This window comes from Hyperolius riggenbachi, chromosome 6 (assembly GCF_040937935.1).
Source record: "Hyperolius riggenbachi isolate aHypRig1 chromosome 6, aHypRig1.pri, whole genome shotgun sequence".
Lineage (NCBI taxonomy): Eukaryota > Metazoa > Chordata > Amphibia > Anura > Hyperoliidae > Hyperolius > Hyperolius riggenbachi.
Genome location: NC_090651.1, coordinates 204,470,727 through 204,493,297, shown reverse-complemented (window position 1 = coordinate 204,493,297; position 22,571 = coordinate 204,470,727). Strand labels below are relative to the sequence as shown.

The 22,571-nt window shown below is 42.3% G+C and overlaps 1 protein-coding gene across 10 annotated transcripts in view; it reads right to left on the bottom strand.

Moving 5' to 3' along the window:
* LOC137521286 (CMP-N-acetylneuraminate-beta-galactosamide-alpha-2,3-sialyltransferase 4-like) overlaps positions 1 to 22,571 on the bottom strand; it is a 696,719-nt gene that overhangs the window by 42,543 nt on the left and 631,605 nt on the right. For all 10 annotated transcript variants that reach the window (XM_068240323.1, XM_068240331.1, XM_068240332.1 and 7 more), the window contains 4 exons: positions 10,746 to 10,830; positions 5,029 to 5,100; positions 4,240 to 4,337; positions 450 to 513 (listed from right to left, as the gene is read on the bottom strand). In XM_068240323.1, coding sequence (XP_068096424.1) covers positions 450 to 513; positions 4,240 to 4,337; positions 5,029 to 5,100; positions 10,746 to 10,830 — 319 coding nt within the window. The remainder of the gene's footprint in view (positions 1 to 449; positions 514 to 4,239; positions 4,338 to 5,028; positions 5,101 to 10,745; positions 10,831 to 22,571) is intronic.

Here is a 22,571-nt window from a genome sequence, read left to right as displayed (position 1 = left end):
CCCTCCCACCCCAGCCATCACACACGATTGCTATTTGAGAGGTGCCCCAGCACCTTAATCTCTAGTTATCTGGCTTTCAGTAACTGCCATGTATCCCCTTTTCTTATTTCTCTCTGCTTCAAACACAATAGGGGAATGATAGCTGAGTGAGTTGTGCGCCCCCTCCTACACTGCGTCCTGAGGCTGGAGCCTCTCTCGCCTTTGCCTCAACCTGGCTTTGACTTCAGGGACTCAGAATTGTTTATCTAGGGAAGCTAGATGGTGCTGCTGATGTGGAAATGCAAAATACAATGCAGCCTTATCTGCAGTTCAATTCACAGTGATCCAATGCAGGAATGTTTTAAGGGGATCTAGTTTTAAAAGTGGATACCACAGATGAAGGTTACTGAAGATTTTGCTGTTTTTGCAGCCCTAAAAAAGTTTACAGCAACAAGCACAAAAAGTTTTACCTGTCAATCTCTTGTGGCACATGGTAACGGTTTGTAAGAGCCAGGAACTTCATTAACAGGTCCTCTGAAAGACAAAAACACATTGGGGGTCATTTACTAATGCCACATAGGGTGGCATCACCCTGCAATCATTAAAAATCCTGACTGTGCATTGATGAGACAGAAAATGCTGCATGAAATGTACAATGTTGCTTTGTATACATGGATTTCGTTCTTTTGTCACAGAAAATATTTGGCTTCCTCACCCAAGCCTTAAAACCTCCTGCAGGTTGGGAGGTCAGGATAACAGGAGTCAGCAAATATGGAGCTACACTCCCTAAAGGGAACCTGAACTAAAATGATTTAAAGTAAACACATGAGGTAACTTCAAATGAACATTACAGTTACCTCGCCATCAGTTCCTCTCAGAAACTCACCATTTTCTTCTGACAATGATCCCTTCCAGTTCTGACAACATTTTGTCAGAACTGAAATGTATCAGTTGCGGTCAGTTATATATCAGTTGCGGTCAGTTATAGCTGAGAGGACAACTGATGTGCCAGGTAATGTCTATGTTTCCCTATGGCTCAAGTGGAGGATGTTACAGTTTAACAGTGTGCTGACCAGAAAGCTGTTATTGGATAGTGGCCATTTTCAAAATGGAGGACGGAGAATTCCCTTGATCACAGTGGACAAACAGGATGCGGGAGAGGAGAAAGAGATTGAGGAGTAGACTACACCGGAGGTAAGTATAACATGTGCATGTTAATTTTGACTTTTTAATTTTCAGTTCAGGTTTTCTTTAACCCTCCTGGCGGTCTGAAAAATTCCGCCAGGAGGCAGCGCGGCAGTTTTTTTTTTTTTGTTAAATCATGTAGCGAGCCCTGGGCCCCTGCTCAGCGGCATCCCCCCGCCCGCTTCGGCCGCCTTCGGCCATCTCCGATCAGGAAATCCCGTTCAAAGAACGGGATTTCCTGGAGGGCTTCCGTCACCGACGTCATTGGGAGTCCCGATCCACCCCTCGGCGCTGCCTGGCACTGATTGGCCAGGCAGTGCTCGGGGTCTGGGGGGGCGCGCACCGCAACGGATAGCGGCGATCGGGCGCGGGGCGGCGGCGATCGGTGTGCTGGCGCAGCTAGCGTCTAGCAAAAAAAAAAAATTAAGAAAATCCGCCGAGCAGGGCCGGAGAAAACCTCCTGCGCGGCTTACCCCGAACTACGTTCGGGGTTACCGCCAGGAAGGTTAACTAATACCCAACCCCCATAGCTTTTAATGGAAGAAAGGTACCTTTTAGGGGTAAGAGGATGTTAAACCTCCGATCCCCCCACACACCCTGGAAAGTACCTTGGTCCTAGGGTTTAATGAACAAGGAGTTCATCCCCACCTTCAGTGACCAAAATAAAGGGAGTGCAAAAGAATATGAGGCTTCTTAATAAGTGGACAAAAAATAGCCTCCACACACCTAAGTAAATAGGTACAAAGTGTCATTTTTTATATCTTCATCACTTCTTTCAATATGTGTTCTTTTTTCATCTGTGTCCTACTTACTTGATTAAAGAATGCTGCTCTGCCATTAATACTAACCAGAATTTCGGTTCAAGACTGACCAGGAGCCTTAGCATTCGGAAATTGGAATTCCCTGTTGAGGCTGCCATTGTTCTAGACAGGCGCTATTGCAAAAAGTGGGGGTAGCTTAGCATTAGGAAAGTGCGCGGGGTCATGTGTAGGGCCTAATGTACATGAATCTAGCAGCGGTGTAACGTAAGAGCATCACTGGTGGTGATGATGTTTTGCAGAGCATGTTTCTGGGCTGCTTCCTCCTTGGACTCATCCCACTGGCCATGAAACTCTCCGAGGTAAGACTGACACCCAGCGGGGAGGGGGTTAAAGAACGCAGACTGCTTCTACCCACATAGTGTCACTTCCAAAATCTATTGAAAATCCTTCAAACTGCAGCACTGCACTGTGTGATACAATGCGGCGCTATTGGCTGTCAATCTATCACCACATCCAATCACCCAAAATGTACTGTTCAGTCCGATCATAATGTTGATTTTATTGTTTTGCTGCAAATCGAAAATTACTATTGATGTAGCTAATTGATAACCACACAACCAATGAATGTATGGCCAGGCCAGGTTTAGGTCATGGTGATTACTTTTTTTTTTGGGGGGGGGGGGGGGGGGTAGAGAGGGAGAAAGGAAAGATAAGGGGCAAGACAGTGAAGTGAGGGGGGAGAAAAGCAGAAAAAGGGAAGAAGATATTTGCTTAACCACATTTGCACTTTTCTATTTAGCTGTCCTGTTCGACAGTGAGCAGAGCAGTGATGAGCAGTGATGAGCAGTGATTGACACAAACACCCAGTACTAGGGAAGGGTGGAACAAAGATGAATGAGGGAGAAAGGAGGAGTGAAGTTAGAATGAGAATAGCCTGGGACTGAGCAGTGAAAGCTTATCTATACTGCAGAATGTAAAGTGTATAGCTGAGGCGCCCTCAAACTGGATAAGTAGCACGTAGAACAACTTTGCAGCTGTGTGAGGGTTGATCCTTATTTCCCAATCGTTAGTAATAATGCAATAAATCACAGCACAGGTTAGTCCTTCTGAATGCTTCTTACTGGTGTGTTCCACTGTGTCACCACCTGTATATGCACTCAAGGTGCAATAAGATAAAAACAGGGATGCTCTCAGAGGTGATGCAAAATTCTTGTTAATTTTCTGGATAAAAGGCAAACCAGGTACAAGAGGTTACACTTACTTCAGGAGGGCCCTAATCCCCTTAGGACCCCCTTTCAGCGTATTCGCTTCCCACTCAATGTGGTACTCAGAACCCTCTATATGCGACCCTGGTGTATGCTGCCCGCTCTTGTCCCGACTAGTTTCGGCTGTTTGCCATTATCAGGGGAAGTGAGGACGGCAAACAGCCGTAACACACGATGGGACACCATCAGACTAAAGGCCCATACACACGACATACATTTGTCTGTAGTTGTGAGGCAACGACAAACAGACAAGAGACAATAGCATATTTATGGCAGGGACAATTTGAGTTTGACAGATGTACACACGTGACAACAGAAAGTAGTAGTACTATGGTAGCGACTCTGCTGTCTGTAGAAGACTTTCGTACACACGACAGGACACCAACAGACTAAGCGTCGGTTTGTGAGACAAAAGTCACAAGCGATTCACCAGTTAAATCGCTTAAACATAGCTGTGTCTGCTGACAGCCTTTGTCTTTTGCAGCGTACACACGAACAAACCGTTGCACAAACTGTCGCTCAACACTTGTCTGTACAGACATTTGTATGCCGGGTGTATGGGCCTTAAGAGTCATTTATTGCTCCGATTTACCTGCATGAGTAATTTGCTGCAGAGAGCGGAATGCCTTGACATTCTTAAGGATCATCAATTGCATGAATTTGAAAAAGTACGCAATTTGCTGGCGATAAGTGTGAGCTATGCGTGTAATCGTCTCTGCAGATACAACTAAGGCAACTCATCAAAAAATCCATAGTGATAACTAGATCTGAACTGAAGAGATTATGAAAGTAACATAGCACTTTAACTCATTATTGTCTATAAATGTACCTCTAATCTGACAACAGTCTAAAAAAGGAACTTTACTGGAAGTAGTAGTAGAGGGGGAAAAAATAAATCAAAACATAGCATATCTCTGTCCCAGAAGCCAGGGAAGATCATAGCAAATACCAATCAGTGAGTGGCAAGCACGTTCTTCTTGCAGTGGTGTGGTGGATACAGTGTTTATGAATGGCTTTTTATCATTGCTAGAGTTATTGCTGCCTCTTACCGCTGCCTTTTGTACCATATGGTAGACCATATTTGGACTCGTTCTTTACCCAGAAATAATCACTCAGCTGTAGGAACACAGGGTGAGTTCTTGAGTAACTGTAAAGAAAACCAACATTTTACACTTCTACTGTCACTACTGTACAGTATAAACAAAAAAGAAAGCTCTGATTTTGAGTTACACATATGAAAATATGCAGAATCCCACTAACATCAATGAAATCCAGTCACCTAGCTTATCACATTTTGTAGTCCATTTATGTTGTATAAATAACAGAAAAGCAACTGTGGACAAAAGAAACAGTATTTATATGTTTCTCCCATGGTCCTCTACTAAGGTACAGTTGTGGTAAACAATGTTTAAAGTGCTTTGTAAATCTGTAAACTGTTCCAAGTGCTATTGTTTTATTATTTATGTATCTTGCTATGCTATTATCTTCTGTAGCACAGTAGAGTGCAATATACACTATAGTTTATAAGAAGTGCATATATGGTTTCAACTTAGTACTAAAGTTCTTAGAAAGAAAATATAAACATAAAATGCAGTTCCTAGATTTTGCAAATGATCAGTGAAGCAATCATTCATAATTAAGTACCAATGAAGAGGCTTGCGCCAAAGGAAGGGGCAGGGTGAAGGTCAACATGTACAGAAATAATTGGCGACATTTCTCAGCAGCCTGTTTCTGTCAATGCTGCATTTTTTCAGACGTTTTCTATGGGCTCTGGAATAACATAAAATGCTGCCTTCTACTGGGCAATACAGTACACTTGTTCTTGTGGGTAAACTCACTTGCTGATCTGTACAGCTGCTTTGGCAGGTACATCACCTGGTGTACACAGCGCTCGGACTTGTATGTAAGACCTGCAAGGGGTGATAACAGATTATTTACACTAATTATATAGCAATCTGCAACATCAGTATAAGCGGTAACATGCCCAAAATAGAGGTATGAAAGCTTTGTAAAATCATGTAAGTAGCATGCATACGTATTGTAAAATAAGTTAATAGCATACTATTTAAAACCAATAATTAGTAGAAAAAAATCCTGAGACCTTTTACAAAGACTATTTTAAGAAAGCAAACTTTTGTTTTCCATGCATTTTAGTAAGGGGGTTTTTGGACCATTGTAGCCCCTCACACACTCCAATGAGTTCTGGTTCACCATGAGCTTCTTGGTTAGTCTGTACCTCTGGGTGTTTCAAGTCCTACTCCATAGAGCCAAATTAATCCATGCCATGCACTGATGAGGATCAACCAATCCGAAATAGTCTGTATGCATGTTGGATTATTATGGCTCTGTACTAATTACGAGCTGACACATCATTGGGTTCCAGCAGTTCTGAAGGTGTGTTTAGCTTCTAATGGTGGCAATACATGGTACAATAAAAACGTTCGATTATCCCGTTTATTCGATCTAAATGATCGATTTCGAATGAAAGTTGAAAATATTTTATTTTTCGATCAAGAAATTCGAACGATTATCCCATTTTTTCGAGAAAAATCAGATCGGACATGCTGGAAAAATCTTTATATTCGATCTAACGGAATAATCGAATTAAATTATCTAGTGGAAAAAAAATGAAAAATGGTACTATGTATGGCCACCATAACGACGACAATGGTTAATTTGCATATATTCAGCAGTGATGCACTGGGAGACATCTCAAGCTCACTCCAACCAAATACTTTCTGTTTTAAGAAAGCAAATTTTTGTTTTTCAAAAAAATCTGAAAACACTTAAATTCTCCCTAGCAGCTCACACATTTTGAATACTACTGACACTTTCCTATTGCTTAGGCAAATGCAGCAAAACTAAGCTGAGGGATTGTGGTGTACAATTCTTCAAATTAGTTAGCCTGCCTAATCCTCCAGGAATTAGGAGATCGGTACTTTCTGGGAGCTGTAGTTCTGTGCTTTATATATCTGCCTAGAAACATCACAGCAGAAGGACTGCTTCTTTTCAGTTTTCACTCACTAAAACACAGCACAGTGGTTCTGCAGTGATAGTGCGATAACTAAGTTGAAAATGTGTCTTTCTTCACTGAAATTGTTAGTAGACAAATATTTAAAAAGGTATCCTAGTCATATAGGAGATTTCTTCATTGTATGCAATGTGTGTAATTAAACATTCAGATTTACCTCAATGCTAAATGTCTTTTTCATATAAAGGTATTTTTATCTTATCTAATTTTTTACAGTCCCTGCATATATTTTGTTTCTGTCAAGTCTTCTTCCTCAAATGTTTCCACTTCCTTCTTGTTAAATCACTGCAGTTGACGACAGTAGAGATAACCCTCCGATCTTTAGATTGTAAGCAGCGGCGTAACTAGGCCCCACCGGGCCCCCCTGCAGGATTTCAGAGCGCCCCCCCCCCCTGGGGCCCGCTCGTGGCCGTTTTGTGGGGACTGGAGGGGTGGCAGCATGAGGGGGCTCTCCCCTCTGCGCTCCCCTCCAGCTAGCTACAGTGTGTGGGCAGCGGGCAGCGCATACATAGCCCCGAGGTGAGGGAGAGGGGGGGAACTTCCCCTCTCCCCGCCGACTGTGGCCACAGCTTTCCCCTCATGCTGCCACCCCTCCAGCCCCCACAAAACGGCCTCGAGCGGGCCCCAGGGGGGGGGGGGGGGGCCGCGGGAGCAGGGGCTGCAGGGCCTATTGTTACGCCACTGATTGTAAGCTTGCGAGGGCAGGGCTCTCTTTTGTGATTTGGAAATTCATTATACATTTTATTCATCATGTTACTTTTGTCACTGTCATTACCAATTCTGTATTTTGTATCGATTCTGTATTTTGTCACCAATTATGTATTTTGTATATGGGTGTATTCCATTTGTCTGTATTATTATGTACCCCATGTTTGTTTCTTACTGTGTACAGCGGCACGGAATATGTTGGCGCCTTATAAATCAACTAGCTGACCTAAGCCCGTTTAAAAAATGGGCTCTAGGTTTGTTACCGCTGCATGTCACTGCGCATGTGCCCGCCACGTGCGCACACGCCCGCCCCTTGGCCCCGTCCTCTCCTGCAAGCCACGTCACTCCCCCTCAGTGTCTCTGCGTCCCTGCACACGCGCACTACAGAAAAACACACACACACGGACATGGGACGCAGAGACACAGGGGTTTTATTAGGTAGGATACTAATAATTATAATTATAGCCTGTAAAGCCTTGTATACACACTTGTTTAAAGCGGGTATCTAAAAATGACTTTTTTTTAGATATCCCACAGTTTTATTTTATTTTTAGATCTAGTTTGTACGTTTTTACTGTTTCATTGTCTCTGCTCAATGCAACCTTCATTGAAGTATGCTAGAACTCAAATCTATGAATTACTGACCCTTTTTATCTCTTTCCTGCTCTCAGAAGCCATTTACTGACAGAAAAGTATTTTATGGCTGTAATTACTTATCAGTGAGGGTTATGCTATAGTCTGACCCAGTCCGACCCAGTCCAACCCAGTCCCGAGCCGCTCAGAAACTGTCACTTGCATACCTGATGTTTAAATCTTTCAAGCAGAGGAAGAAAAGGATCACGGCCTAGTTATTTCTGTGCTTGGCACTATACATACACATGTCTATCTCATCATGTCACATGTCACCTCGGTTGTCCTTTAAAGGGAACCAGAGAGGACCGAGGGGTGAAAAAAGGCAAAGATTTTATACATACCTGGGGCTTCCTCCAGCCCCATACGCACGGATCGCTCCCACGCCGCCGTCCTCCGCTGCCTGGATCTGCCGCCACCGGGTCCCGTCATTGCCGCGAGTCGGCAAGTCGGCCGCGGCCAATTCTCCGCATCACAGGGTGCTCTCCCCATACAGATACGCATGTGGCTGCTTACTGCGCAGCCGCATGCGTACATGTATAGAGGGAGCCCCTGTGATGCGGACAATTGGCCTCGTCCGCCGGAAGTGACGGGCCCGGTACCGGCGGATCCAGGAAGCTGAGGACGGCGGCGTGGGAGCGATTCAGGCTTATGGGGCTGGAAGAAGCACCAGGTATGTATAAAATCTTTGCCTTTTTTCACCCCTCGTTCCTCTCTGGTTCCCTTTAAGCATTTTTATCTCAATCAAGCTTAGAGGGAACCTGAAGGGAGAGGATGTGGAGGCTAATTTTTAAGAAGTACAAACAAGGAACACCAAGAGCCCCAATAGTGTAATATGTACTGGTAAATGGTTACTAGATAGAGTAAATATTAATGCTCACAAACCAGGGTTACCATTAGGCAACCACTGTAAAGGTAGGAGGGGAGATTTTCCTGACCCCATTCAGGAATAAGAAGTCGCTCTCTGTAGATGAGAAAAAGGGGGTTCAACCCTCCGCCCGGGTGGACTCAATATTATGCAGGAGAACAGAGGCGCCAAAAGGATAAAAGGAAGCTAAATGAGCTTAAAAAACAAATTCTTGGTAAATAGAGGAGGTAGTGGTGGACTTACCTCCTCCAAGTAGACACACAACGACACACAACGACTGTCTTTACTACAGTCGTTGTGTGTCTACTTGGAGAAGGTAAGTCCAACACTACCTCCTCTATTTACCAAGAATTAGTTTTTTAAGCTTATTTAGCTTCCTTTTATCATTTTGGCGCCTCTGTTCTCCTGCATAAAATAAGAAGTACACTACTTCCAGAGTAATATGACTCATAAATTTGTTTTCTCTTATGTTGCTGTCACTTGCAGTAGGTTGTAAAAGTTTGACAGAACCGACAGGTTTTGGACTAGCCCATCTCCCTGTGGGTGATTCTCCGGGTTTTATTTATATTCAAAAGCACTTAATGAATGGCAGTTGCACCATGCCACTGCCCAAAAAGTGTGCAGTAGGCAGGGGGACTGGCCAGCATCTTGTATAAATGCATTTTAGGTAATGTCTTTATAAAGAATAATGGTTCTGTCAGATTTCTACTATCTACTGTAAGCGACGGGAATATAGGAGAAAAGTAATGTATGCCTCATTTTACTCTGGAAGAAACCTATTCATTATTTGTATGCATTCAAGTATGTTAAATTTTAAAAAAAAATTGCAATAGTGGTCCTTTAACCAGTTCACCCCCAAGGGTTTTTATCCTAACGGACCAGAGCAATTTTCAGTTGTCAGCGCTCCTCCCTTTTATTCCCTAATAACTTTATTACTACTTATCACAAGAAAATGATCTATACCTCGTTTTTTTCGCCACCAATTAGGCTTTCTGTGGATAGTACATTTTGCTAAGAATTTTTTTATTCTAAATGCATTTTAATGAGAAAAACAGAAAAAAAAGAAAAAAAATCATTATTTCTCAGTGTTCAGCCTTTATAGTTTTAAAATTAAACATTCTCCTGTGGATAAAACAAACACGTTTTATTTGCCCAGTGGTCCCGATAATTAAACCGTTTAGATTATGTCCCTACCACAATGTATGGCGACAGTATATTATTTTGAAATATAAGTGGTTATTTTTCTGTTTGTTCTGGCCATAATTACAAGCCCCTATGTAATAAATTAAAATTAATTTTCCCCCATAAAATATAGAATAAAAAAGCTGAGTCCCTAAGGCAACTATTTATTTATTTTTTTTAAGCTGATTTTTTTTTTTTTACAAGTGTTTTTTTTTTTTGGGGGGGGGGGGGGGGGGGGAGGGTTGGAAGTGTAATTTTATTAATGATGTGTATATACTTGAAAATGTATGTATTTTGTAGGTGTAATATACTTTTTGGCCACAAGATGGCGCTAGTGAACACTCATAGGACGTGTTCACTTTTTTTTTTTTTTTTTTTTTTACACTTTATTAAACTGTTACATTTCCTGTTTATGTGAATGGACGTAGCCGCTGTTCGCGGTCATGTCCATTCACTCCAGGCACTGCGATTGGGTAGAGGACTGTTCGGTCCTCTTCCCCAATCACCCAGCACGGGATCCCGACGGTAATGGCGGCGGCAGCGGCGGACACACGGCGGTAGCAGCAGCGGGAATGCGCGACGTATTAAAACGTCATGTTGCTGTTAATAGCGGTAAGCATGACGTTTTAATACGTTAGGATGGCGGTAAATGGTTAAGCTACACACAGGCGTAAGCCAGCCATACACTATACAACAGTTTTTTTATTCAAAAAAAAAAAAGACAAAAAAAACCCCTCCAGGGCTGTGGAGTCATTACAAAAATCATCTGACACCTCAGTTTATGAAACCTCCAACTCCAGGTACTCAAAAATTACTCCGGCTCCAACTGTAACTCCACAGCCCTGAAAAAAACGATTTTTTTCCTGCAATTAGATTTTTTTTTGTCTAATTAAAGGTCTAATTGAGCCCAAAAAATGTTCAGTGAATGGCCAGCTTAAGATACTTGTCACTCAAGATGATTGTGATTCTCAGGTCAAAATCTAGTACCAGTACAAGTGTACCATGTCGTAAATGATAGATTAGATCAATAACGACTGACTGCTGTTTTTGTTCCAACAGTAGATCGCCCCCCACTCCCCCTTTTCCCTATGCACCCCTCTCCACCCATAGATCAGAAGAGGCTGTATATATTTTACCTTGGTATGTATGTCTCCACATGAAGATACCACAGCATTCCTAAGCAGAACATGACAGTAAGGAACACAGCCCCAGCCCTCCATCCTGAGAAAAGAACAGAAAATACACATTACTACACAGACACAAGATACTTTGTATTATTCACTACATAAATAGACTAACAATAAACATTCCACTTGTCACTGCTCACTATGCAAAAGAATGCAGTGTTCTTACTCAGTTGGCTACACACTTGTTCTAGGTGTATGACTCTATTGAATTAAAAAATAATAATTGGATAAGCAATGAAAACCTGTACAACCTGTCTGTAAAGGACCACTTTAACACCTCTTTCCAACTTTAAAGTAAAATTTAACTTTGAGAAAAAAAATCAATGCTGTAATAGAGATGACCTGAGGGTCAGGTCATGACTCAGGATTCTGGCAAGATGTGCTATGCTAAAGCCTCGTACTCACGAGGCACAAATGCAGCAAGTCACCCAATAAAAAAAAAAAAAAAGCAGCGACAGCTTGTCACCAGGTCCCTCTGTACACACGGCGCACAGAGATGCGGGTTGGAAGCTGTCGCCGAAGGTTCCTCACCCCGCTGGAAGCTCCATACATTGTGTATGGGGTTGCTGTCGCTAGTCCGCATACACACGGCGGACTAGCGACAGTTGCGGCGAAGTTGCGGCGACAGCTGTTGCCGGCGATTGGGCGTGCCAATCGCCTGGCGACAGCTCTGAGTAGCGACGGTTTGGGGAGCGCGCGTCATACACGCGGGCGACCTGTCGCTGCAACACGCGCGTGCCACGTGGTTGCAGCGACAGCTGTAGCCCGTGTGTATGGGCCATTAGTCACCCACTTCTGTATACTCTGGCTGGCCTACCTCTGTCTGTTCCTTATTGTTTTTGTTTTTTTTCTTTCCTTTTTTGCCTACTTCTCTGTTTTCTGCAGGACTCCCTTATTTTACTCATTCTCCTTATTAAAGAGACACTGAAGCGAGAATAAATCTCGCTTCAGTGCTTATATTCAGCAGGGGCACGTGTGCCCCTGCTAAAACGCCGCTATCCCGCGGCTAAACGGGGGTCCCTTACCTCCCAAATCCCCTCCGTTCTTTACGGGGATCTCTTCCGCATTCAGGCAGGGCTAATGGCCGCAGCCTTGCCTCACGCGCGTCTGTCAGCGCGTATCTCCGCCTCTCCCCCGCCCCTCTCAGTCTTCGTTCGCTGAGAGGGGCGGGGGAGAGGCGCGATGCGCCGCTGATAGACGGCGCTGAGAGGCAGGGCTGCAGCCGTTGGCCCTGCCTGAAGAGCAGCAAAATCTACGACCAATTTGGTTGTAGATTTTGCAGGGGGGGGGTTTGGGGGTGAAGGGACCCCCGTTCAGCCGCGGGATAGCGGCGTTTTAGCAGGGGCACACATGCCCCTGCTGAATATAAGCACTGAAGCGATATTTATTCTACAGAGTTAGTAGAATATCTGTGTAATTACCAATATTCTACTGTCAATATTACCCGCCATCCATTTTCCCCCTCATATTTATTGCATGTATGCCAATTGGGGGGGGGGATTAGGCACAGAGTTAGTAGAATATCAGTATATTCTGCTATCGGTATTACCTGGCACCTATTTTTCCCCTCATATTTATTGCATGTATGCCAGGTTAGGAGGGAACTGATTAATTAATCTGTCCGTTTTTTGGGAAACCAACACTGACACGAGGTTAACATAAAAAACCCCATGTGGATAGTACCCTGGCTGTAAAACAAGAAAAGGTACTGAGCCACAAAAAAAACAAAAACAAAAAAACAGTGGGAATTCCTATGACTTATAAAATAGGCTTACTGTACATCCCATTTTGCATGTAAACAATCTGAAAGATCCAGAATCCCTTTCTTCTAAGGCTGCATTTCCACTTGTGCGGTGCGAATCGCCGCGGTAAAAATTTGCATGCGGATGCGAATTTCGCATGCGGGTCTATGCGAATTTGCATGCGAATTCACATGAAAATTTGCATGGATGACGATGTATGCGAATTTAACCATGGCAGCGCTGGTGTGCTTTTCCATTGTTTCTATGCGAATTTTCATTCGCATGAAAATTCGCATACCCAAACCTCATGCGAATTTCCTATTAAATACATTGTATGCGATTCGCATAGCGGTATGCGATATGCGAATTCTGATGGCTCTGCCATGCGAATTTTTTCTGCACAGAAAAACGCGAAGGAATCCTGACAAGTGGAAACAGTCCCATTCACTTGTATTGCTATGCGAATTTGCATGCGAAAAACGAGAAAGAGAAACCTTCAGAATGGAGATTATAGATGTTTTTGCAGTTTTTTTTGCTCATTATCTAGTGTGGCAAGTTAGCTACAGTATATTAAACAGTGGGCTTCAGGTGCATAGCTCCCTATGGAGAAAAAAGCATCTCACGTAGGTACTGGAAGTTTGTCCGTTATAAGGTCTTTTCTTTGAGGCCTCGACATCTAGCTTTAAAGTGTGCACCCCATAAACCAAAGAGCACATTACATTTGACCAGTGAATAAAGAGAACCACATTTAAACATACTGTAGATCGTCAGAACAATCTCTGTGAAACAACCGAGCAGTTAATAAGTTGGTTCATCTATTCTACAGGGTGCGGCGGTGGTGCTCTCTCGCCTTGCAGCAAGGGGGCCTGGTTCGAATCGCAGACAGGGCGCTATCTGCATGGAGTTTGTATGTTCTCCCTGTGCCTGCATGGGTTTCCTCCGGGCACTCAGGTTTCCTCCCACATCATAAAAACATACAGATACGTTTATTGGCTCCCCCCCCCCCAAAAAAGCTAGGGATTAGATTGTGAGCCCCTTTATGAGGGATAGTTGGGTGACTAGACTCTGTACAGCACTGCAGAAGATGTTGGCGCTATATAAATACTACTACTACTACTACTAATAATAATAATAATAACAATATGATAAAAATCTAAATATATTTATATGAAAACAGTGTGCCCTTATACTTTTAGTAAATTCAATCCAGATGTGACATACATAGGAATCCATTTTTCAGATAACTCCAGTTGTACCATGGTTTACAGACAGACAGATTAATCAAAATCAGTTTTACTAAAGCGGACCTTGTGGGAAAATGGAGCAACTCTCTAGATCAGTCACTCTGAACAACTGTTCCACTTTTGCACCAGATTTGTTCTAATTCTCTTTGCACTGGATTTGATAAATCTGCCCCAATATCCAGGACTTCTCAAGAGCTGCTCCAACACTATGGAACCCCCTACCTCCCCCATTAGGGCTGCACCCTCCTTCAACATTTTCAAAAAGGCCTTCAAAACACACACCTTCAGCTGATAAGACTGGCGGATCGTTCAAGACCAGTCTCATCAGCTGAACGACGGACTGTACACAAGCCCGATTTAACGACCGGACGTCCAAACGACGGGTCGTTTAAAAAAATCTGACGTGTGTACGAGCCTTTATACACAAGATTACAACAATGATTATAAAATTCTCTGCTGAGGCCTTGTTCACAGTGGTCAGTTGCATTGCAGAATAATTCTGCATGTCAACTCATTGTCCATACAATTGGGGATGTTCACAGTACTGCATTGTAAATGATCACATTCTTTTTTTTTTTTTTTGCCAAACTCCGCGTACACATGGTACTTATACCCAGTCAATGTGGATTGGCTTCATTGTAGCACTCCTATTACAGGGTCAAGTTTGCATCATTGTTTGATTATAGAAAAATCTTAATCCAATTTTATTTATTATTTATTTATTATTATTATTTTTTCCTTTGGAAATGTGCTTCTCTACACAACCATATATATATAAAAAAAATAAAAACCTATGTACGCCTATCATACATTCATCCACCCATACCACAGTGTTCATTTTTGAAAATTGAAATTTTCTGCTTTATAGACTAGCAAATCTGTTTTTATTATTGTAAGGAACAGGAAGATAACCTTCAGATAGCCTTAAGTGGAACCTTTAAGGTTATACCCTTGGCTCACCAGAAACTACTTCTGTTTTTTTTATTCATCTTTTAAGTTTCTAGTCAATAAATTTCTCCAGATTTGCTTTTGCAACTTCAGCCTCCCGCCCTCGTTATACTCACCCCCGTCGCCGTCTACTACTTCATAACTACTTATTCATCTGGTTCAACCAATCCTCAAAACAAGGGACACCATTTCCTCTCTAACTTTCTAAGATCATTGCTTTAGCGACTATTGTCCCCACTTCTTTTATCAGTCTTTCTTCGTTACAGTCTGCAGGTTTGGAAGTACCAAAGATTGCTGTCTCTCCAGTTAATTTGAAGTTTTTTCCTCCGTTTTCCCCAAAATTATTGACGCGTTCCCATATATTTTTCAGTATAGGGCATTTCCACTATACATGCATATCATCCCCCGTTCCTTCCCACAACACCAGCATAAATCACTTGAATTCTTTGACATACTCTTGAGCTTCACACGTAGTAAGTTACCAACACGTCAGGGATAGTCTAGTGTCCTGAATCTTACTCCATCCCCTCCAAATCCCCTGCCATTTTTCATGCAATGCAGGTCCAAACTCTTCTTCCCATTTGCCACAAAATGATAACCTCTTTAAACATATTAATTGATTTAAAAAATCATAATATAGCGACAACAACCTTTTTGGTCTAGTACAAGTTAATATGTTCTTTTATATAATATTTAGGTTGGTCCTAATTCTCCCACAGTCTTTTTTTTTCTGAAGAGGGAATTCTGCATTGTCTCAGAGTGATAAGCGGGGATATTCCTTGCTTGTTATTAATAAGGTCTATTATTCGTGCAAGTACTTTTAGCGTGTGTTTGGTTAGGGGGTGGGAAGAGAGTCTATAAAGCTTCCAGATATTTTTGGGAATCCAAGAAAAAACTTCACAGAGGTTTTTTTCTTCATCCTCTAAAATAGCCCATAATTGACCTGAATAGTTCTGAGCCCCGAACATGCGCCATTCCATAACCCTGGTGAGGTGTATGCTCTTACAGTATAATCTCAAATCCAGCGCTGCAACCCCCCCCTTTTTTTCTCTACTAATGACACTATACTTAATTCTTCTTTTAGTTGTTGACCAAATAAATTTCTGAAACGTTTTATGGCAGTTGTCAAACCAAGTATTCGGCACATCAATTGGTAGGCAACGCAGCATAAAGAGCAGCTTGGGAAGGATCGCCATTTTAAATATTGCAATCCTACCCAATTGGTTAAATGATGGGCGGTCCCAACTGTTAAGCTTTCTCCTACATTCCAGAGATATGGATTTAAAGTTAATTGAAAACAGATTTTCAGAGTTGCAGCATAAATTAATCCCTAGATATTTTATTGAACTATTCCAGACATAATTGCATACTTTCATCTTTTTTCATGTGTCTACTGAGCAACCCAGATCCAGAATACTGGTTTTGTCCTAATTGATTTGAAAGTTTGAACTTTCACTAAATTTCTTCATTATTTCTCTACACTTCTGTAGAGATAGTCAGTCAGAGTAAGTAGCAAATCATCCGCATATGCTAATCATTTAATATTTGTCCCACCAGACTGAATGCCCTTGACTTCCTACAAACTCTGAATCGCCATGATCAATGTCTCCATACACAAATTAAATAACAACGGAGTAAGAGGACACCACTGCCTAACTCCGTTTGAAATTTTTCTGCCGTTTATTCTCACCTGGGCTGTTTGATTTTTATATAGTCTTTTGATTCTACCTTTTATTTGCTCACCCATATTATAGCTGTTCATTACCTCGAAGAGAAATAATCTAGATATTCTGTTGCATGCTTTTTCAGCATCAACAGTAACTAGCAATGCCTCTTTTTTTCCTTATTGCATTTATGGATGATATTGATTGCTCTATAAACATTATCATAAACTTGCTTTTTTTTTTTTTTTTTTAAAGCCAGTGAAATAGACAGTAATGACAGTAATGACAGTGAGATAAGTGAGGTAAAAATATTAAATAAACAGGCTATTTTATTAAAAAATAATAATACAAATATTTGTAAAATAAAAAAAACATTGGGGGAGTGATCAGACCCCACCAACAGAGAGCTCTGATGGTGGGGAGAAAAGGGAGGGGGGGAAATCCCTTGTGTGCTGAGTTGTGCGGCCCTGCATAAAGCCCTTAAAGCTGCAGTGGCCTATTTAATTAAAAATGGCCTGGTCACTAGGGGGGTGTAACACTGCGGTCCACCAGTGGTTAAAGAGGAGCTGTTAGGTATAGGGTCTCAGAGGAAAAAAAACACATATATCAGTAGCTAAATATTGGCTGTACTTACATTACATATGCATTTCACTGTCCACGTTTGGATTTTACCGAATTTTTATATACCGTATATTCCGGCGTATAAGACGACTGGGCGTATAAGGCGACCCCTCAACTTTTTCAGTTAAAATATAGAGTTTGGGATATACTCAATGTATCAAACACACACCAAATAAAAATAAAAAAACATATACTGGTGCTATGTATGAACAGATATTTGTGCTGTACTGCATGTGGTACCCAGTATATAACAGTATATAGGCGATTGATTGGTTGGATTGGTCAACTCTCCCTCTCCCTGAGTGGATTGGTCAGCTCTCCTTGTCTCCCAGTTTGTCAGAGCAGTATGGAAGAATAGATTGCACGGCCCATAAACCACACCTCTTTCACCCTTCAGGCCTACCCTTGTATCCTATTTACCTCCTTCTCTGCCTCTCAGATCTCGCACTTGTGCACCTGCACCGTTTCACTGCAGTCCTCCTCAGCAGCGAGATCTGAGAGGCGGTACTAGGATAGGGCGTATCACCCGGCATCAATGACACCCGGCATATAAGACGACCCCTGACTTTTCAGATGATTTTCAAGGGCTAAAAAGTCTTATACGCCAGAATATACAGTAGTATTTGCAGAGAATGATGCTCCTGACAGCTCATGACAGGTTCCATGTTCCATGTTTGTCTGTCTCCTATGAAGCCAATTGTGATGTGATATCCTCCCTGCTTCCTGATTAATCGACTCACAAAAAAGATGCTAATGGACAACACTACTGTGCAGTGAATATTAATTAGCCATGTGGCTAGGAACAATAGTGGACTCATGCAGTATACTCTATCGGAACATGTGCCCTGTGATTTTTCAGTGCTGTGAGTTGAGGCTGCTGTTACAAGCTGCTGTAACATGAGCCTGTAACTTCTCACTGGGAAAGCAGCCTTAGGGCGGGATAGGGAAATGAAGGGGATGACCCAAGGTACTGCAGTGGGGAGAAGAAGCAGCCCTAGAATGCTTTACAGTATCTGTTATGCGTCCTGCCGGCCTCCTTAGGAGCTTGGGAATAACGAGCCTTGCTGTTCAGCACACATCAAAGTAAGAGAGATTTTTAACTTCAGTATTGCATTTTTGGCTTCCTTCTAAACTGTTTAACACAGGAGAATAGAGGTTTAAATTAGCTTTTGCAGCCTGACAGTTACTCTTTAAAGAGAATCTGTACTCCTACAATAATTTTTTGGGTAAATTCTTACAATAAAAGCATACCATTCTATTCATTATGTTCTCCTGGGCCTCTCTGTGCTGTTTCTGCCACTCCCTGCTGCAATCCTGGCTTGTAATTGCCAGTTTTAGGCAGTGTTTACAAACAAAAGACATGGCTGTTACCAGAATGTGATAGGCTCAGAGGAGCTCAGTCTGTGACTCACACAGAGCCTGCAGGGGGCGTGGAGAGGGTGTGTATAGCTTCTATCCTATCACAAGCAGAGCTGAACATTCCAGCCTGAGTGCCTGAGCCCGACAAAGCAGTCAGAAGAAAGAAGATTAGATTATATAACAGAGATAATACAGCCACTGTGCAACTAGGAAAGGCTGCAGTAAGACACACCACATTAGAACAGGTATAGGAACTTATAGGATAGAAGAAATAAGGCTGAAAATTTTTCTACCAAGTCTCTTTAAGAACTCGCCTGCTCTTAGCAAGTCTTTAGCGCTTGGAAATTCAGTTTGCTGAATCAATCACACTCTCAAACAGTATACTTTTAGTTCCCGATTGCTAGTCTTTGTAGGACACACCATCAATAATCAATAGAAAATATAAGAGGTACTCTGGTACTCTGTATGCTTCTGTGCACCACAAATGTTTTTGTCATATAAAAATTGCAGATTTTTTCACACTTAGAGAACATTCAACAATGCAGAAAACAACAATACGTTTCAAACTTGTAAGATTACACACACATAGAAACTGTCAAAAAATCGTTCATTTTGCAAGATTTATTAGATTTCTGTCTACTGTTTATTAACACCATGAAATAAGATTACTTAATGTGACTGATATTGTCATACACTACCAAATGCATGAAAAAGATTATACATTAATCTTAATTAACACAAACCTGATAAAACGATGCCATTCCTGATTGATTCTTAATAAAAATATTAAATAAACATAAGCATTGTTTGATACCTCCAGGAGAAGGCAGCCAGGGGTTGGGCAATGTCTTATTAATGACTGCATAGCTTAAAACTGCATTGTGCAATGTTGGCAGTGTGATGCTACTGAAATCTGAACTATAATATCTACATTTGCAAGGTGATAGGTCAGGTAACTGATTAATGTCTGGCAAAAATCTATTGCTGGCCTTATCTACAAATATTTTATAAGTGTATACATCAGTTTCTGTATCCAGCGCTCTTCCAATAATCTATAATAAATGAGACTTTTCCCCGTAGCTCAACCATTAGATGAAAACCTTCTCGCACACACTCCACAGCTTGCCTCTTTACAATGAACACTGACCATAGTGCAGTATAGCCTTACATTAAACCACCACCTCACTGCCATGTGTGTATATACTGCTCTTACTAAATATAAATAGTTTTGTCATACTTCCGCCATCCGGCAGCACATCGCGGGCTCCCGGAGCTCGGTGTAGCCAGGGTTCAGCTTCCACATGTGTGGCTTGTGTCTCTCAGGGTCCCACAGGGTCGCCCGAGGCAGACTTTTGCTATTGTTGCCAGGCGACGGGGAAACTCTGCATACACTCTCAGGCGCTGTCTCTAGTGGCTACATGGTGATTGGTTCAATACCAATCATCAGAGAGGGCCTTGTGATATTGGTTGGCAGGACTGCAGGGACTACTTGGTTGGCTAAGAGCAAGTATATAAGTTAGGCTGATATATTCAGCCTTTGCCTGTGACAGCGTTCAGACACTAGAACTAGCTGCTGGGCTAACATTGTGTTACCTTGTACCTTTTCTTGTTGCCTGTTTGAATTCCTGTCTGGCCCTTTTCCCTGTACCTTGACCATTATTTGCCTGCTGCCTAGACTAACTTTAGCTTGCCTGACTATCCTTAGTAAACTCTACCTTCTGATACCGTGTATGACCCCTGACTTGTCGACTCTGAGGGCGCATAGGTGTGCTCCCTACCAGGCTTCACTCTCCACGGGCCCCCCTCCTTCTGATTATAGCTGATGGACATCTGATACTTGTGTATGATCCCTGGCTCGCTGATGCTGAAATCATCTCCAACTGTTCTGACCCCATTTATGCTAAATACCTTTGCATTATATTGCATGTCTCTTGAGCCAGAATCTAGCTTATTGGGAACTTGGCGTTCAGTTCCTATACCTTGCGCACATCAATGCCTGGGTGTAGCCGGGTGTTGGAACAACGCACTAGTCATCCCTCGGCTGCCCAGGGGCGCAAAACAGAGTGAAGACTGCAGAGGAGATTGGGGCATAGGAACTGATACAAGGCGGTGGATCTGTTGGTTCTTACATTATCACAGGTCCAAAAAAGAAAGCTATCAAGGAGTATATGCAGCAACAAATAAACGAACTCACTGAAGCAGTGCATCTGTTGGATTTTACAAGTATGCTTCGTAGATCAATACTGCTCTGCTGCATTTAGGTTACTGTCCGTTATAACCATCCATTTTGGCCAGGTCTTTCAACCATCAAACCCGGAAGAACCCCAGAATCCTCCTTTGGGTGTTTTATTCTATTACAATTGGCCAGGCAAAGAAGATCACTGATATTCTCGAAAAACTTTTTTTATTGATGAAGAGAAAGAGAATTGCCAGGAGTCAGCTGAAATCGGCAGGCAGAAAACCAGTGGCCTCAAAGGTTTAAGGGTCCCCAGCTTAAAGGGGCGCTATGGTGAATTACTGTTTAAATTAATGCAGCATAAAATTAAGCCATCATGCAAAAGAAGCTGCAATAAAAAAGCTTTAGTTTCAGAAAAATAAACAGAGCTGCTTGCTCAATCACTTTAGCTTTCAGTAGCCGTCATTTGCATGTTATGCGTCGGACTAAACAGACCAGTACATTAATCACAGGGGAACATCTGGTATGACTGTTTATTTTTTTCAGATCTTACCTCCTTGTCACCTGGTTGTTTTTAGTTTGTCCGCACTCACGAGCCAGCCGAGCCGCCCGCTATAAACAGTTGTAAAGCTGCGCTTCATCACTGCGTATACTGAAGCGGGCGGCTGGGCTGGCTCGTGAGTGCGGACAAACTAAAAACAACCAAATGACAGGGAGGTGAGATCTGAAAAAATTAAACAGTCATACCAGATGTTCCCCTGTGATTAATGTACTGGTCTGTTTAGTCCGACGCATAACATGTAAATGACGGGCTACTGAAAGCTAAAGTGATTGAGCAAGCAGCTCTGTTTATTTTTCTGAAACTAAAGTTTTTTTTTATTGCAGCTTCTTTTGCATGATGGCTTAATTTTATGCTGCATTAATTTAAACAGTAATTCGCCATAGCGCCCCTTTAAGGATTCATGTCATCCATGAAAATAAAAAACTGTATGGAGGATGGTAGACTTAAGTCTCTGACAAACTTTCTCCCTTGTGTTCAGAATGAGTGAGAACTTGTATATTACAGTAGGTAGTGTACACATCTGTCATGGACACTTATAGGCCAGAAGCCAGGAGTTTTGAAATAAACAGTGTGATGTTAATTTAGTTTTAGGATTCTTATCCTTATAAGGAAAAGCAGAAGAAATAAGGGAGCAAAAGAGAAGCAGTTGTCTGGGGCAAGTAATCAGGTGTCAACTGTAAAACAAGATACTCTGATTGGACATGTTGGTCAACTATTTCACTTTGTCTCCAGTTTTCCTGATAAACTGCGCCCAGTGCATTTTGTGAATATGGCTTTTCCTGCAAGATGGGAGAAATGTTTGATAGTGACCACAGGGTGCTTTGAAGGATTCCAGTAAGGTGACAGGTTTTCCAAAGTGTAGGCAATGCAAGCAGAAAAATAGGAGAGGAGCATTTGAGGGGATCCATAGAAAAAAATAGCCCCTAATTTACAGTATATCCAGTAAATGGAACTGAGCTGTATTAATACATAGAGAATGGTATCCGGTGTCATCAGAAATAGTAAAAGTGAATCTGTATACTTTGCTTGAGTAGCTTTGTGCCTGCTGTCAGAGCCGGGACAAGGTCCTCCAGCACCCAAGGCTGAGACACCAAAGTGCGCCCCTCCATCCCTCCCACCCCAGCCGTCACACACTGATTGCTATTAGACTAAGAGGCGACACAGGGCCCACAACCTCCCCAACACCTTAATCTCTAGTTATCTGGCTTGCAGTCACTGCCATGTATCCCCTTTTCTTATTTCTTTCTGCTTCAAACACAATTTGGAATGACAGCTGAATGAATTCTGCGCCCCCTCCTACACTGCGCCCTGAGGCTGGAGCCTCTCCAGCCTATGCCTCGGCCCGGCCCTGCTGAGCAGAAGGATGGACAGGAAGGATATACTATATATACTCGAATATAAGTCTAGAAATTTAGGTCTGAATCACTTCATAAAAGTATAGGGGTTGACTTATATACGA